The sequence below is a fragment of the Trachurus trachurus genome (genome assembly GCF_905171665.1).
Source record: "Trachurus trachurus genome assembly, chromosome: 13".
Classification (NCBI taxonomy): Eukaryota; Metazoa; Chordata; class Actinopteri; order Carangiformes; family Carangidae; genus Trachurus; species Trachurus trachurus.
Window position 1 is genome coordinate 36,869,945 of NC_139892.1, and position 15,909 is coordinate 36,885,853.

The following is a 15,909-nucleotide window of genomic DNA, read 5'->3' on the forward strand; positions in this document are numbered from 1 at the left end:
TTGGAAAAAAGGGGAGGAACTGAGTGGAACTCAACTCAACTCAACATCATGTCAAAGTAGCCACACGGACCTGCAGACACGACCACAGACTGGTGTTAGAGAGACAGAGAGAGAGAGAAAGAGAAGGGGAGGGACAGAGTGAGACAGGCAGGAAGTGGAACTCCTCCACAGACTTTTAACTGCTCTGACTTTAAGCTCTGAGCCACACTGCACAGGACCCTCCTCTTATATCAACCTACTGTGAATCGTACCGGTGAAGTGAAGGGAACATCTGTATGGGAACCTGAACCACAATATACACGGTGAGTAAATGCTTGTTTTAAGATCTAGATGAATGAAACCAGCAATTAATGCTTCCATTTAATGACTCTGATGAATGTAGATTATTTTAAATGGACTGTAAATGTGTCATTGGAAGTCAAGAGGTGGCAACAGGAGACACTGAGTGGCTGAATGGTTTATTTTAAATCACCTGCTGCTGCTTTGCACAACACACACACACACACACACACATTTATATATTAGCACTGAATTAATATGAAAGTTCATGATGACCCATGAACTGTGGTGCGAGTCAACAGCCTGACTCACTGTGCTCGGCCCACCCAGTCAGTCACTCAGCTCTGACCTGAGGACAAGGTCAGATTCCACATTGACAAAGTGCTGTCGTTATTCTCACAATGAATAAACTAATAAAAATGGATGATGTCGGATTTAGTATTTCATCTCCAAAATGACGACTGGCAGAGAAGAGAACAGCATCTGTATTGTTTAAAGAATTCACATTCCTTTGTAGATTCAAGTTCATAGAGCATCAGTAAACTGTAATTGTAAATCAAAATCAGAAACTATAGCTAAAATAAAAACATAAACAAAAAACCTTATGTTTGGTACACTCTGGGAATAAGAGAAACTTGGGAAATGTCACATAATGTAAAGCATGTACAGGAGAGAACTATATCTATATATACTCTGTTGCTCATAAAGTTGGAATAATTTTGTTTTCAGACACATTCCTCTTTTTATTCCTATTATTAAGGATAATTGTGGTTTATATATTATATTATAGGGGTGATATAAAGGAACCTGCAAAAACATATAAGTCAATTCGCTCATTGATTAATCATCCCATGATTTCAGCTGTAACTACATTGAATCCTACCTGAAATCATAAATACTATTAGTTTATATTATATATTATATAAAACTATATTCGTTTTTTCATGAGGGGGTTGGAAATGTTCTCATATCATATTCACTCTGACAGAGGAAGCTGTAAACAGGAAGAGCAGCTGGTTGTCAGTGATGGTAAACCCTGAAACCACAGCGCTTAATCAGCATGTGGTGGTTTATTTATTCGTGTTGGTGTTTTTCAGCTAAATGGACATTTCTATCACACCTTTCTGGTCTCTACAACAACACAGAACTCGTTACATGACTATGGGCTGGGGTGGTGGTCTTTCCCATCAACACTTTGACATCGAACCAGGGTTGCCAGGTCCATGGTTTTCCTGCAGAATTGGGCGACTTCTCAAATGTTTCCACGGGTAAAAAAAAAAAAAAAAAAAAAAAAGTTTGCTGACAGACCTACCTTAGAATAATGCCAGCTGAGTTTTACTTGCTTGGCCCATGTGCACTAAGGGCGTTATTTTAGCATGGTTTTAGGTATTTTGTATAAGAAAACCTCGCTTCATCTGTTTAATCATTTCTGATATGGATAGAAAATTCTTTTTTGGATGCAGATTTCTTTTTAAATCCTGTTTTAAAATGATGAAACACAATATTGATGTTGCCACAAACACACACCTGCACAGCTGGCTTCACTTAAAGGGACAACGAGGAGTTTTGGAAAAGCGAAGTGTTTCCACACTACATTTATGAGCCTCCGCGCGCACCGTAAAATTATTTTGACCGGCGCAAGACGGACTCATGTTTTCATTCATCAAGAATTAAAGTCAGAGGTTGGAAGACGATCACATACCGTCGTAGTTCCGACCATAAACGGCGATTCAGCTGCGTTATTCTCATGACTCGTTGCGAAACCGAAAGTAAAAAACGCTGGTCGGCTCGACCAGCATCTCCGCCACCACTAATAATAACAATAACGATGGAGACAAAACGATATATTTATCGAAAATGGGCCCATTAACAAGTGTGGATAGCGGAGATTCATCCACATTAACGTGAGACTTTTTTATAACCGAATAGAAACTCCTTGTTGTCCCTTTAACCGTGGATAAAAAAGAAAAAAAAAGCTAACACTTTATAATAAATACACACTATTAAGCAATAGTCAAGCATACTGAACAAAAACACATGAATAACCATTAGTATGTAGTTTATAAACACAGTTAAAAATGTTTTACTCATCATTGATAAGCACTAACTGTATTACTAACTACATAGGCTATTCATGCATTATAAAAGAAGAACTCGGTATTTATTCATGCTTAACTAATGCTTAATAGTGTGTACTTATTATAAAGAATTATGGAAAAAAAAACTATTCATGCAATTCACAAATCGTTGGCATTAAACATGATTCAGCAGTGAAAAACTGACATTTAATTGTTAAGCAACATGTTGAGTCGTGACATTTAAACCTGACTCAGTTTGTATTTAGGTGCAACAACTCTCTTAAGTAATAATATCATATGATTATTACTATGCTCATTTTTCCAGTAAATTCTAGCTCCTAAAATGACTTCATTCAAACAAACACCCTGGTGTCACAGTGAGCTAGAAGCTGTTTTGTTTAGCAAATGACTGATGTTCTAATTCTGTCCCCCTGAACCCAGCAGCTCCTCCTCAAAGGCTTACAGAGGATCGTTGCATCACTTCCTTATCAGGTCATCTGAAGGGTGACAAAAGCAGAAGTTGCTTTTCTGCTGTAGATCAGCATCGTCCACACAAAAAGTAGAAGTTGGCGTCAAAAAGTACATTGGAAAGTAAAGGTAAGACTAAGACAGAAACTTCACTTTAAAATGTTTTGTTTTTTTTGGTTCAAGATGCATTAGCTGTTCAAAAAGCTCCATGTCCTCGTCTCACTCCTGTTGCCACAAAAATAACCTTGAGACCCCATGATGTTTCACACTGCACTCCCCTCAGGACAGACCTCACATTTTTAGGGTAGATAAATCATCTGTGTGTTGTTTGTTTTGCACAACATGGTGATGAACAAGCTGGAGCCGCCTCTAGGGCAACGCTTCAAGCACTTCAGGCCTCTGATTGCTGGGGGCAAAAAAAAGTCAGCAGTTCTTTGGTGCTGTGCAGATTTTCAGATAAAACTTGCACCCAAATTAGCTGAGTCTCTACCCCACACAATAGAATTTGTTAACTGCAATCAAGTGTAGTATCGTGATGTGGCCAAACACTGAATGTATGTCTAAAAATGTTGTCAGTCAGAACAGGTTTTACAGGAAAGAAAGACTGAGCGAGAGTTTCTATGTTATGAGCCTAAAGTCGGTAACACTTTACAATAAGGGTCCCTTAATTAACGTTAGTTAGTACATTATTAAGCATTAATTAATATATTAACAATCATTATTATGTATTACTTAGGATTAGGAAACAGATTAATTAATGTAGCCTATTAGTAAGCAGTTAATTAATGTTTACTACTCAAAGTTAGTTAATAAATTCAAAAATTGAATAATGTAATTAGTTATCATTATGTATGCATTACTCAGCATTAATTAACACATTAGTTTATGTATTAATGCTTAGTAATGTACTAACTAACGTTGATTAAGGGACCTTTATTGTAAAGTTTTACCCTAAAGTCTTCTTACTGTGGGCATCACAGCTACTTAATGTAAAATAGTGACCTCAACATAAAGACAGGAGATCAGAGGACATAATGTTCTTTAAGATATGAGCTGTTTCCGGGACTTTTCTTCGGCAGTTTTATTATCTAGAGTCTGATCAGCACAAGAAGTGTCAGTGTTGGGTTGAACCTCTCCTATGGTCAACTGGAGAAACATTCATCCAGCTGAGGTTACAACATCCAGACTGGTTTGGGTCAGGATGAGGGCTAAAAATAATTGAGTCAGTAGAGGAGAACAAAAAAAAAAACCCACCCAGTGTCGTCGTCCTCCTCTGTCTGCTGACTGTATATGTCCTGTTATTATAGGAGTGGATGAAGGACTGAGTGTGTGTGTGTTGGACTGGGATGAATCAGAAGTAGGAGGGAAGTGTGTGTGAACAGAAGTGCAAGATGCTTTTTATTTGTGCACGTGGCCCAGTGTAAACAGAGCACTGCATGCTCAGTCCATGAACATGAAAGGCTCCTGTGGGGAGTTAACAGGGAAGTTCAGCAGAGCAGGACACACAGACACTTTTTGGGACTCCTTTGTTGATATGTGAATGTAGAAGGAGCCATTGTGAGAACAAGTCTAAGGGACTAAAGTCACTGTCCTGTACTGTAGATTTACCAAAGGTCCATTCGTATCACCAGAGTTATGACAGTCCATCCTCAAGGAACATGCATGACTCAAACTACGGTAAATTCAAAAGCAAACAAAAGCCTATGGCTTCTATTTTGCTTCAACTGCAGAACTGAACCGGCTTATATTTCATGCATATTTCATTTCACACTTTTTTTTTTTATTCAGCAAAGATGGTAACAAAGTGAATTTAACAATACTTGCCCTGCAGCGGTTGGTGCCACAAATACAGAGCCATGCATGGCTCTGTATTTATTTGGAAGAAGTTTAATACTGAATACTAAACTAAATCAATGAAATGCTGTTCGGACTTCACTAAAGGTAGGGAGTCTTCAAACTGAATTGGGGAGAATCTAAGTGATGTCCATGTTGACTAAAGTTTGGACAATTGGCTGTAACAGTGGCACCAAACTCAAATGGGCGATCTAGTAGGCTTTGAGAGGATTTGTACATTCACCAGAAAATAGACCCAGCCCCTGATTGAGATCAGCCTTTTTATTTTCTCAAACCTGTAGCCAGACCCGGCCAGTACAGGGGGCCGGAGTCTGTCTAATTTACTGTAATTTCATCACAATCCATACAATTGTTGTTGTGACCTATTTATGTAAATGAATGCCTGGTGGTGGTCCAACTGTGAGCACAAATCTCTACAGCAAATTGTGCTGTCGAGAAAAAAATCTAAGTCAAGAGGATCTATCCTCTGGAACCATGAATGCCTGCATGCTAGTTAGCAAACTCTTCTTGTCACAGGTGATGACACACAACTGGAATAAATGACAACAAAACATTTAATTTAATCCCAATAAATCCTGAATGCATAACCCTACACAACATGGTAACTGTGCAAGATTTAGTACGTAAAGATAACAAACAACCCAGATTAAGGGAAGAAACATACACCTGGTTCCTCAGCCTGAGTCTGGACCATACTGAACACTGACACATCTGGTTCCACATCCAGCTGTGGCTGTTGGGCCAGAATATGATACACAATGTACTGGGCCAGAGGAAAACAAGAAGTTTGGGCCAGATTCATTTTGCTGCATCTCATATTCTTGAAGCCAGACAAAGGTGATCACAGAGATTTCAAGGCAATCCATGCAATAGTTTCAATCTGGACTGAAGGACCAGCTGAGCACTGAGTCATGCTGTGTTTATGGGTAAAAGTACAAATTTGTAGTGACTGATATGTAATCTGTGCTTTATATATGCTGTGAGTATGTTTGTGATGATGAACATGATGTGTTTTTGTGTTTTCAAGGAATGGATCAGCTCAACTCCACCCACCTCCCGAGCAGCAACCGATCAGGCTTCGGCAGCACCTTCACCGACCAGGTGCTCCCTTCGTTCTACTTGGCGATCTGCATCGTGGGGATGTGCTTGAACGGCATGGCCGCCTGGATCTTCTTCAGAGTGCCCAGTGACTCGGGTCTGGTGGTCTACCTGAAGAACATGGTGGTGGCCGACCTCCTCATGCTGGTCACCTTCCCCTTCCGGCTGGCGGCTCAGCTGAATCTGGGCGGCTGGCGCATCCACGTCATCAACTGCCGCTACACGGCCGTGCTCTTCTACTCCTCCATGTACGTGGGGATCCTCTTCATCGGCCTCATCAGCCTCGAACGCTACGTCAAGATCGTCCGTCACACCTCCTCCTCTGCCTGCAGGTCCAGGCTAGGCGGGGCGTCCCCGCTGCACCTCCTGCAGAGCGTCCGGTTCGCCCGAGTTCTGGCGTTCTTCACGTGGAGCTTGCTCCTCCTCTGCGCGCTGCCCAACGTCCTGCTGACCAGCCAGTTGGCTACGGAGGAGAACGCTCTGCACTGCATGAAGCTGAAGACACCGCTGGGTGTGCAGTGGCACCGGGTGTCCTCGCTCTTCTGCGTGTCCTTGTTCTGGGTGACGCTGCTGGTCCTGGCCTTCTGCTACTCCTCCATCGCCCACAGGGTTTACCAGTCTTACCGCCGCATGCGACGCAACAGCAGCGAGGCCTGCCGCAAGTCCAACCGCAGCATCTTCAGCATCCTGGCCGTGTTCTTCATCTGCTTCGTGCCGTACCACGTCTGCCGTGTGCCGTACACCCTGAGCCAGATGCCGGAGTCGGGTTTCAGCTGGGACACCCGCTTCGTGCTGTTCCAGCTGAAGGAGGCGACGCTCTTCATGGCGGCGCTCAACGTCTGCCTCGATCCCATCATCTACATCCTGATGTGCCGGAACTTCAGAGAGTCGCTAATGAGGAAACTGTCAGGCAGAGAGAGGAGGAGGTCCCTGACCACCGCTCAGAGCCTGAGCAACATTTAGGAGAGGAAAGGAGGCAAGGAGAGGAGACCAGAGGAGGAAACAAGGAAATAAAGTTTTTTTTTTTTTTTTTTAAAGGAGGAAAGAAGAAGAGGAAACAGGACATCAGGGGATATTTTCGAAACCATGAACACAATCATTAAAATAAACAATATGACCTCAGGTGACCCACTTCCTGGGTTTTTGACAGCTTTCAATTGTGTTTTCATCATCAGATTGAATTTGGTGTTTTGCCATGACTGAAAAATGTTCAAACTTGGTTTGTTTTGAATCACATTGAATCAAAGTGGCATTTAGAAATGATAGAAAACAGGAAGTTGGAGATAAGTGTAACAACTCGGTCTGTTTTCAGGAAGCAAATTATTGAATCTTCAACTGACAGATTCTAAGATTGACAGGACTTGACATTAATTTAGTTCTTTATCAGGTCTCCATTAGTGAAGCTGGATGTTATTTTTAAGAAGGGTAAGTGCAGCAACAATGCAACAAATTGCATTTACATGCAGTAATGTGATACTCAGCAATGGGCCTTATTACACAATGATGTACATAGAATGCTAATAGTATAATGGCAGTGAAAAAACAGAATACTGTATATTAACAAATGTGATGTATATAATACATGGGATTTACTTACTTTCCGTTTTGTTTTATTTATTATTTAAGAGCGAAAGAAAGGGACTGGAAAAGAAAGGAGGAAGCCTTTGCTGATATGGAAGTGAAACTGGAGTGTGATGAGTGGGCATCAAACCTGTGCACCAGACTTTGCAGTCGTGACCGGTTTTCCTCCAGCGTCACGTTACTGTGACTGATCCACGGTTCAGTGGATTCAGCTGATTTGGTTTTAGTGGCTCCGAGGTCACATGAAATGCTCTTCTCTCTCTGGTGCTTGAGAAAACTGTAACAGCTGTACTTTTGAATTGAGGATGTGTTAGGATCAAATCTGGTCCTCCAGTCACACATTGACACGAGTTATATTTAATCTCACAGGTTCAGTCAGTCAGCAAAGCCACTGAACCTTTGGCCTCAGGTGTCAGGAACCACAGCTGTTGTGTTTTTGCAGCTGGAGACCTGGGCAAAGATTCCCCCTGAGGAACAATGTATGTTCCTATTAAAATATGTATATTTTGAATATACCATAGAAATCAGGTGTACTTAAACAGCAACATTTAAAAGGGTAATGAAATTATAAGAGAGTACACACATGTTATAATAAACCTACGTGTAAAATTCTACAAAGGGCACAATTCAAATTCACAGGCCTCGGACAAAGAGAGTTTCCTTTGAAAACAATATTGCAGCCTTATTATCATTGGTATTTCAAATACCACCGATTGTTAGCATAGTAAGCCAGTAATTATATTAGTATTGGACATTTAACCTTTTACCGGTAACCTTTCAACAATTTTACAATACATGTAATAAGCTTCTTTCTTTGTGTCTTTAGTTATTGAATATTTATTCACTAGTACCTCTGCTTTTAACCCCTTCATCTTAACATTTAGACACAATCCTTTTTTTTTTTTTTCATCATCACTGGCAGTGGAGTTTGTTGCACTTTGAGATGAAGAACGTTCCTGGAGAATTCTGAGTGTAATGACACTAGACTGAACGATGGCACAACTATACAGAAACAGGTGTAAAATGTAAAATACACTCTAACCACCAGAGGGTAGCGTAATATCACATATCATAGACACTTAAACAGGAATCAGATGTATCAAGTATTAAGGCGAAGACAATATCACAGACTGTTGGTCAAATGTTCTCTTAAAAAGACTGGACATTCAGAAAGATGTTGTAATGAATTGAAATATATGATGTGGCACTCATCACATCCACGGCACAGTGAACTTGTAAATGTAAATAAATAAACATCATGCCCATGCCATTTCTTTGTCTCTCTTTTATTGAAGCAGCAGCAACAGTACTTTCTTAAATGTGACAGCTCAGTAACACCTTGACTAAACTACTTCAAATTTGGCACAAACACTCCTTTGGACTCAAAGATGAAGTGGCCAAAGGTCAAAGTGAATGTGAATCTGAAACTTAAAAAGTTGGTTATGTTATCTGCAACAGCTTGTGTTTCTACATCCATGTGCATGTCCTACTTAGTTAGAATTCTTGATCAATTTCACCACTGAACTGAAAAGCTCATATTTGAGCACAATGGCTTTCTGGAACAACCGACCTCACCCCTTAATTGGGTTATTTGGGGTTCACTTAGTTCTTACTAGAGGACAATCATAGTATTGCTTTCCTCACACTCAGGCAGCTGATTTTGATCAGATGGAAGGACTGCAAACCCCCAGCAATTACACATCGGATCAAAGATGTACTTTATTTTCTCAAACTTGAAAATATAGGACAGTCATAAAGGTTCAGCAAGTATTTACAATAAAACTTGGGTACCTTTTCTTGAATACAGTATGTGAAGGCTCACATCACACTGTACTTAGAATAAGATGTATGCTCCACAGTGTAAGGCTATATGATTGATTAGCATAATAGTATTTTTTTTTAAGTGGCTACTCTTCCCTACCCTAAAATGTGATTCTTTTTTTTTTAAAATATGCAATTAATTATTTTTACCTGTCTGTCAAATTGTCTTTTTTGTGTCTCTTACCCTCATTGTATATCAGTTTCTATAGCTGACACAAAAAAATATCACAGATTTGCTCAAGCTGTAATGTCCATACCGAACTGAAATAAAACATAATGTTAAAAAAAAGACAATGCATATAAGACAGTTAATAGTCCTGTCTCTATGCCTCCAATTGATCATGTGCCCTGTATAGTTGTAGGTATTGTTTCTATATTTTGTGATCAAGTGATTGCAATGACCACTGGAGGGCACTAGACTACAAGCATGATCACAACAAAGACATATTATGGTAATCCAGTTACCACAACTAACATTGCCCCACTGTTACCTGCATCACTGCTGCCTGAGGGAGATACACCTGATGAATCCAGATAAACTTCCTCAATCAAAAGAAATGGGAATGTTGTTGCTGAAACCTGACACATACATGGCATCCAGACCATCCAGTCTAACACCTGATAATTTATTCCTGGGCAGCACGTGAGCGAACCTCTTTTACATGTCAGCACAAGTGTTTTATAACAGATAAATGCATTAAATCATATACAGTGGGTATAGTGTTTACATAGAGTGTTTCCTCATGGTGAGTGAGGATCCTGTTGCACAACATCCTCATCTTCTGGTCGTTTGGCGTCATGTCATTCAGAACAGGAATGTGTAGTAGATTTATCTACGTGACGGTTAGATCATGACCCCAACAGAGCAGTGCCTCCATAACCTCAACTAAGGGTTTTTGTTGCATCACCTGTCCTACAGGATGTTGCCACAGTTTGTCATAACCACAATCTTTAATCAATCAGTTAAGAACTGCACTGACTGAACTTCATGAATGCTGAAAAAGCACTTTTTTTTAAAGGTACGGTGGGCATAGATGTGTGTGTGTCTGCTCCTCTATCTCACTCTGATCATTTATTTTGAGTTATTTATTGTAAGATGCCATTTATCGATTAATCAGTGATGCAATCCAGTTTTGTCACTTGGCAACACAGCAGACTGTGAACCACCACTGATAAAAGAGGAGCAATGATAACTCATTTCTCATTTATTTAGTTTAGTTTAGTAAACTTTACTGTATTATCTCCCTGGGGGGCAATTTGCCGTGCAGCCAGTAAAACAACACAAAATAGAAGGATACAAACAGGGAACTTTTCATTCACATATCTATTAAAAAGAAGAACCCAGTATAAAAACATTACATATTACATGTGAAAAGGGACACCCTAGGAAGCTTTTGAGAGGGGCCCACTCTGATCTAACCAGTGACTGAATAAGTGAATAACATATAAAATATAGGCTCTTTAATATGTACAAGAAACCAAAAACACACACTTCACCATTCACCATCATAGCAGTGTTAATTTATGAACTGGAACTGGATGGGAGCATCAGACGAGACTCTGTGTCGCTGCATCATTTAGAGGCTGCTCCTCTTTTTCCACAGAGTTTGGACACACACACACACATCCTTGTAATGTTATCTTTGTGAGGACACTCGTTGACGTAATGTATTCCCTAGGCCCTTACCCTATAACCTTAACCATCCAAAACAAATGCCTAATATAACCCATTACTCTTAACCTAATATAAACCTAATTATAACCTAAAGTCTTAACCCTCAAACAGCCCTTGGAAAAAAAAAAGTGAGGACCGGCCAAAATGTCCTCACTCTGTTGGTTAAAAACTCTCGCCGGTCCTCACAACGTAGTAAGTACAAGAACACACACACACACACACACACACACACACACACACACACACACACACACACACACACACACACACACACACACACACACACACACACACACACACACACACACACACACACACACACACACACACACACACACAGAGTCGGAGGTGTTCTCCAGTAACTCCAGGAACATACCTCGACTGTCGCATGTGAATTTATGACTTGCAAATGAGCAGAAGCGCCACACAGTGAGAGCACAGAGCTTTTTCTCTGCAGCTCTTCCTCCTCCCTCCCCCCACACCCTCTTCTTCCTGATGCGATCGCAGAGCAGGAGGAAGTCAAATTGTTGTTTTTTTTCCCCCATCAGATCTTCACTGACAGACACAGACAAACAGGTGAGTGCTGCAGGTGACTCTGCTCTTCTTATTTCTTAATGGTACTTGTACTAAACATTCATTTCATTTTCCTGGGCTGTAAATACTATGAATGACATTCACACACATTAGAGTCGTTAAAGGTGGAATATCAGCATTTTTGAGTTTGTTAACTTATTTGTTTAGTTGCAGTGGCTTGCCGCTGACTACCAGCAAAACAAGGTAGAACAACACATAAAAGTCCTGAAATCATGGTGTAAACTCATTTACATTTACATTTTTTAAATATATATGTTAAAAAAACAACTTTTGGCACACTGTGTACATGTAGTGAAGTACTTCTTTAACTTGAATGCAGAACTTGAAACAATGAGCGTGTCATCACTCATTAATTATTCATGTCAGAGTGTGGATTAGGGTTAGAGATATGGGAGTTCATTCTCTATAACAATAAATAAATCTCTGTATGTGAGTGTTTTGATAGGAGTCTATCGTGTTGTGGTTTTAGTCAGCAGACCAGCATCAGTGAGGAGGAATGAAGAAGTGATTTTCTTCCAACTTCTCAGATTGTTTCACTGGACTGTTTTTTTTTTAGAAGACCTAAAGCCTGTGCTCCGTCCTTTACCACTGATCATTCATCAGATTTATCTTCACCCTCTTAATTTGGAACAACCGGTATAAAATACAATAGGTCAGGAGTTCTCAACTAGTCTCACTCTGGGACCCACATTTTCCCATGGTCATTAAGTCACGACCCACTTTTATAGAATTCAAACCAAGAATTTTTTTTAAGCCTTTAAAAACTCATTTTGCTCTTTATTGGGCAAGTTTCATTTCAGGGCACTTTTGGGTCCCGACCCACCAGTTGAGAACCACTGCAATAGGTCATATTCTATATTGTGTATTTCTTTAAATAATGACTTTATTCTCATTGAGAGTAAGATGAAGATTTTTATTTATTTCTGAACTGAATATATGATCCAGTAGCTTTTGACTCTCATGTAGATGTTGATTTAGAATTTGCCGAAGCTGATGATAAATGTGATTAAAAATGTGTGAAGAAGTGTTGTAGAAGAGGGATGGTCTCTGGTTGATTTGTCTTCAAAAGCTTCTGGCCACAAACTCAGAATGAAACTGCTTTGATAAAGGTCGGGACTCTTATGTTTCCCAACAGACTGAGGATATATTTCAATACCAAGATTTGAATGGTTGTTCAGTGGTTCAGTGGTTGGAGAGCATTAAAGTCATGTAGAATATAACAAGACTTGGCCGAAACCTCGTATGTGTAGTCTGAGACAGCGTCTTGTCTTTCCAACTTCAAGACTTCAAGCAAAGAGACACAGTGACATGTGATGTCACACAACAAAAGGGCCACAGGGCGGAATTGAACCCACACTGCTTGGCCAAAAACGAACCCATGTGAACTCATCACCTGGTGAATCAGTTGAGAACACATTCAGTCACACACTGCATTTCCTCTTTGGTATCTCACACAGCTCGTAGCGTCCATCTGGGATCCACAGTAGGTTATAGCCTCAGATTCAGAACATGACAGACTTTCATTAAAGACAGGTCTCTATTTACAGCTCTGTGGGTTTTTTTTTTGTATTTTTTTTTGCTTGTTTGTATTTTTTTTCCTGAAATTTCTTTATTCACTTTCTCCAGCCAGTACAGAAAAGTACATCTATCCCTCCCAACAACCCGTGTCAGATGCGGTCACAGTAAACAACTAAATTGTTACATAGCCACATACAATAAGTAAATAAAGTAAAGTAACACAAAATAGAGTGAAATATTAGAATGATGAAGAGGAAAAAATGAATGAATAAGTAAAAGTAAAAATAAATCAAATAAAGCAGGGTAGGGAGGGTCTCTCTCTTTCCAACAGCCAGTTCTTTTAAGAAGCGTCATCATCAGGATTAACAGTAAGACTATTGCTAATTTAAGCCAGCAGGGGGTCCCAGGTTTTATGGAACAATGTCAAAGATCCCTTCTGTGAAAACCTTAATTTTTCTATAGACATCGTAAAATTTCACATATCCAGCTGTTGTGAGTCGGGGGAGAAACATGTTTCCATTTGAGGAGAATGGTACGCCTGGCAAGCAGGGTGGTAAAGACCATGACACGCTGCGTAGTAATGGGCCGATCTTTAGTTAGAGGGAAACCAGAAAGAGCAGTCAGAGGATTTGGTTATAAATGTATCCTCGAGTTCTGTGTTATGTGATATGTTGACTGGTCGTAGTTGTCAGCAGTGATGGGAATAACAGTGTTATAAAATAAGGCACTACTTTTTTCAGTAACAATAATCAAACAAGTTACTGTTTCCCCCGTTATAACGCCCTTACCGTTACTGACAATAAAATGAACTAACCAACTCACTCAGTATTCCTCCGCACAGCCTCAGCCTGCCAGTGCGGAGGAATACTGTGTGAGTTGGTTAGTTCCAGATAAACGGGAGGTTAGGTGAAGTAGGAAAGTACTTGAGATATGGGGTTAGGGGGGCAAGTCCAAGTAATCTGACATATTTGAGCGTTTTATAAAAAAGTAATGCAATATGAATATGAATACAAATACAAATACGAATATGAAAAACTTTATTAATCCCCAAAGAGAAATTCATTTGTCTGTCAGCTCATCAGCCATTTGCAGAAGAATAAAAAATAAAAAACAGTTAATTACGGTTTTATAATGTAGTAATTCAGTTACTAACTCAGTTAGTTTTTGGGGAAAGTACCTATAACTAATTACTTTTTGAAAGTAACGTGCCCAACACTGGTCGTCAGTATCAAGTCTGGTTACTGATGACTTCTCTCTGCTCGCTGTGTCTTGTGTTTATTTGTTCCTCTGCCTCCTCTAGTCAAAATGTAATGAGAGTACTTCACACTCAGTCAGTCAGTCAGTCGGTGTGATCTCAACAGGTTAATCGGTATGTCATCAGTGTGATCAGTATAAACAGACAGGTAGCTGAGTAGTTGTTGTGTTGATGGGGAAATGTTTTTGATACCTCTTTCCAGGTTCACTGATAGTGATCATACCAGTGAACTGCCCACAGACATCCTGCTTATTAGAATATGTGAGGCCATCCTGCAGAGACTTCTAGTTGATCTTATCAACTGGTTTCGCGCTCAACTCAGAGAAACACCTGATCCTGTTTAACCCTCTGGCTTTGTTCAGAACCGCTCTCCTCTCAGTTTGACCACACTGAGTCTGTCATTTCTTAGAATTGTTATGCTATTTGCTACTTTTGCTGCATAAAGTTTCTAACTATGATCAGTTCTTGTCATATTCCTTTTTTATTTTAAACCTCTCAGTGTTTGTACAATGCTCTTGTTGGTGAACAACCTCAAAAATGAACATGTTCTATATTCTCAGTGCTAATTTTTCCCGTATTATTTACACCTTTGTCAAAATTTGCTCCATTAGACTGTAGTAAGATATCACATGGCCCTGTTGGAAACTAAGAATATTACATGGAATTGCTCCCTTGGCCAAAAACAGTCTAATGACATAATCTGGTAGAAAACATTAAAAACAAAACTTTTCAAGTGTTCAAGGGTATTTACGAGACCTCCAGAGGTCCTATGTGGTTAGGAGCCGCCAGTATAGCTGATGGCACTGAAGCGAGAGAAACGTGCAAAAACCTTCTGGGAGTGGAGTATAATTATGGGCTTTACCTCACCAATATTGTCATGCTGAATTAATCAATCAACCAATTAGGAAACATTTAATTTTGATTAATTCCCGATGGATATATTTAGTATTATTTTGTAGATTATTGTCAAAATACGGTTGAATATATTTCTATACTCTTAGATAAGGATTACATTCAATGACTGGTCATCCGTATGGACTTGAAAGTGACGTTATCCAAAACTCCATTCACGGTACTGTTGTAACTCAGCTCGAAGACCGACACTTAAGATTCAGTCCTACACCATATTAAAAGTGTGAGTAAGAAGCTCGATAACTTACTTTTAAGTGCAGCTTTCAGCAAATAACTTTTTACTCATAAGTCAACTCTTAGCAATGTTCTTAGGAGTTATTATCTGCTCTTTGGACAGGGACCTCCTATTATTTCTCTAAACCTCAGGTGGCTCTATACAGTCATGAGAAGAACCTGTTGTGGTGCTTGAAATGGGTATACGAAAGTCTTAGCTTCACGAAAGCAGTGGAATATATGAATAAAGGCTAATAGATAGGCTAAGTGTAGAAAACAAGTTAAAATGAAATTTTGTGAAATCGCTTTTTGAGCATAAATGTTATCTGTCATTCTATTTTCACCAAATGTCTCAAATGTGAGATAAAATAAGCTAAATATTGACTTCACATTACATTTCAAACTTCATGAGATGTGTTTAGCCCTAAATGAGAAATTAGCTTCTTTTTTTTCTCCAAACAAAATATCAACTAAACATAAAATTTACAATATTTAGCCTATGTAGCCTACATGTGTTGTCACTGTGGTGCTGTTTGAGAGGTAAAAAACCCCCCAACTCAGCA

General features: G+C 39.6%; 1 protein-coding gene across 2 annotated transcripts; it reads left to right on the top strand.

Annotated features, from left to right (window-relative positions):
* Positions 1 to 218: 218 nt before the first annotated feature.
* Positions 219 to 6,740, top strand: LOC310995367 (P2Y purinoceptor 14; the record flags this gene model as incomplete). 2 transcript variants are annotated; one of them, XM_083984414.1, is made up of 3 exons in its annotated part: positions 232 to 302; positions 2,802 to 2,954; positions 5,707 to 6,740. In XM_083984414.1, the coding sequence occupies exon 3, from the start codon at positions 5,709 to 5,711 to the stop codon at positions 6,738 to 6,740; it is 1,032 nt and encodes a 343-aa protein (XP_083840540.1). In that variant the 5' UTR covers positions 232 to 302; positions 2,802 to 2,954; positions 5,707 to 5,708. The 2 variants fall into 2 exon arrangements, with proteins under 2 accessions (XP_083840539.1, XP_083840540.1); XM_083984413.1 differs by lacking the exon at positions 2,802 to 2,954 and having other exon boundaries at positions 219 to 302.
* Positions 6,741 to 15,909: the final 9,169 nt, after the last annotated feature.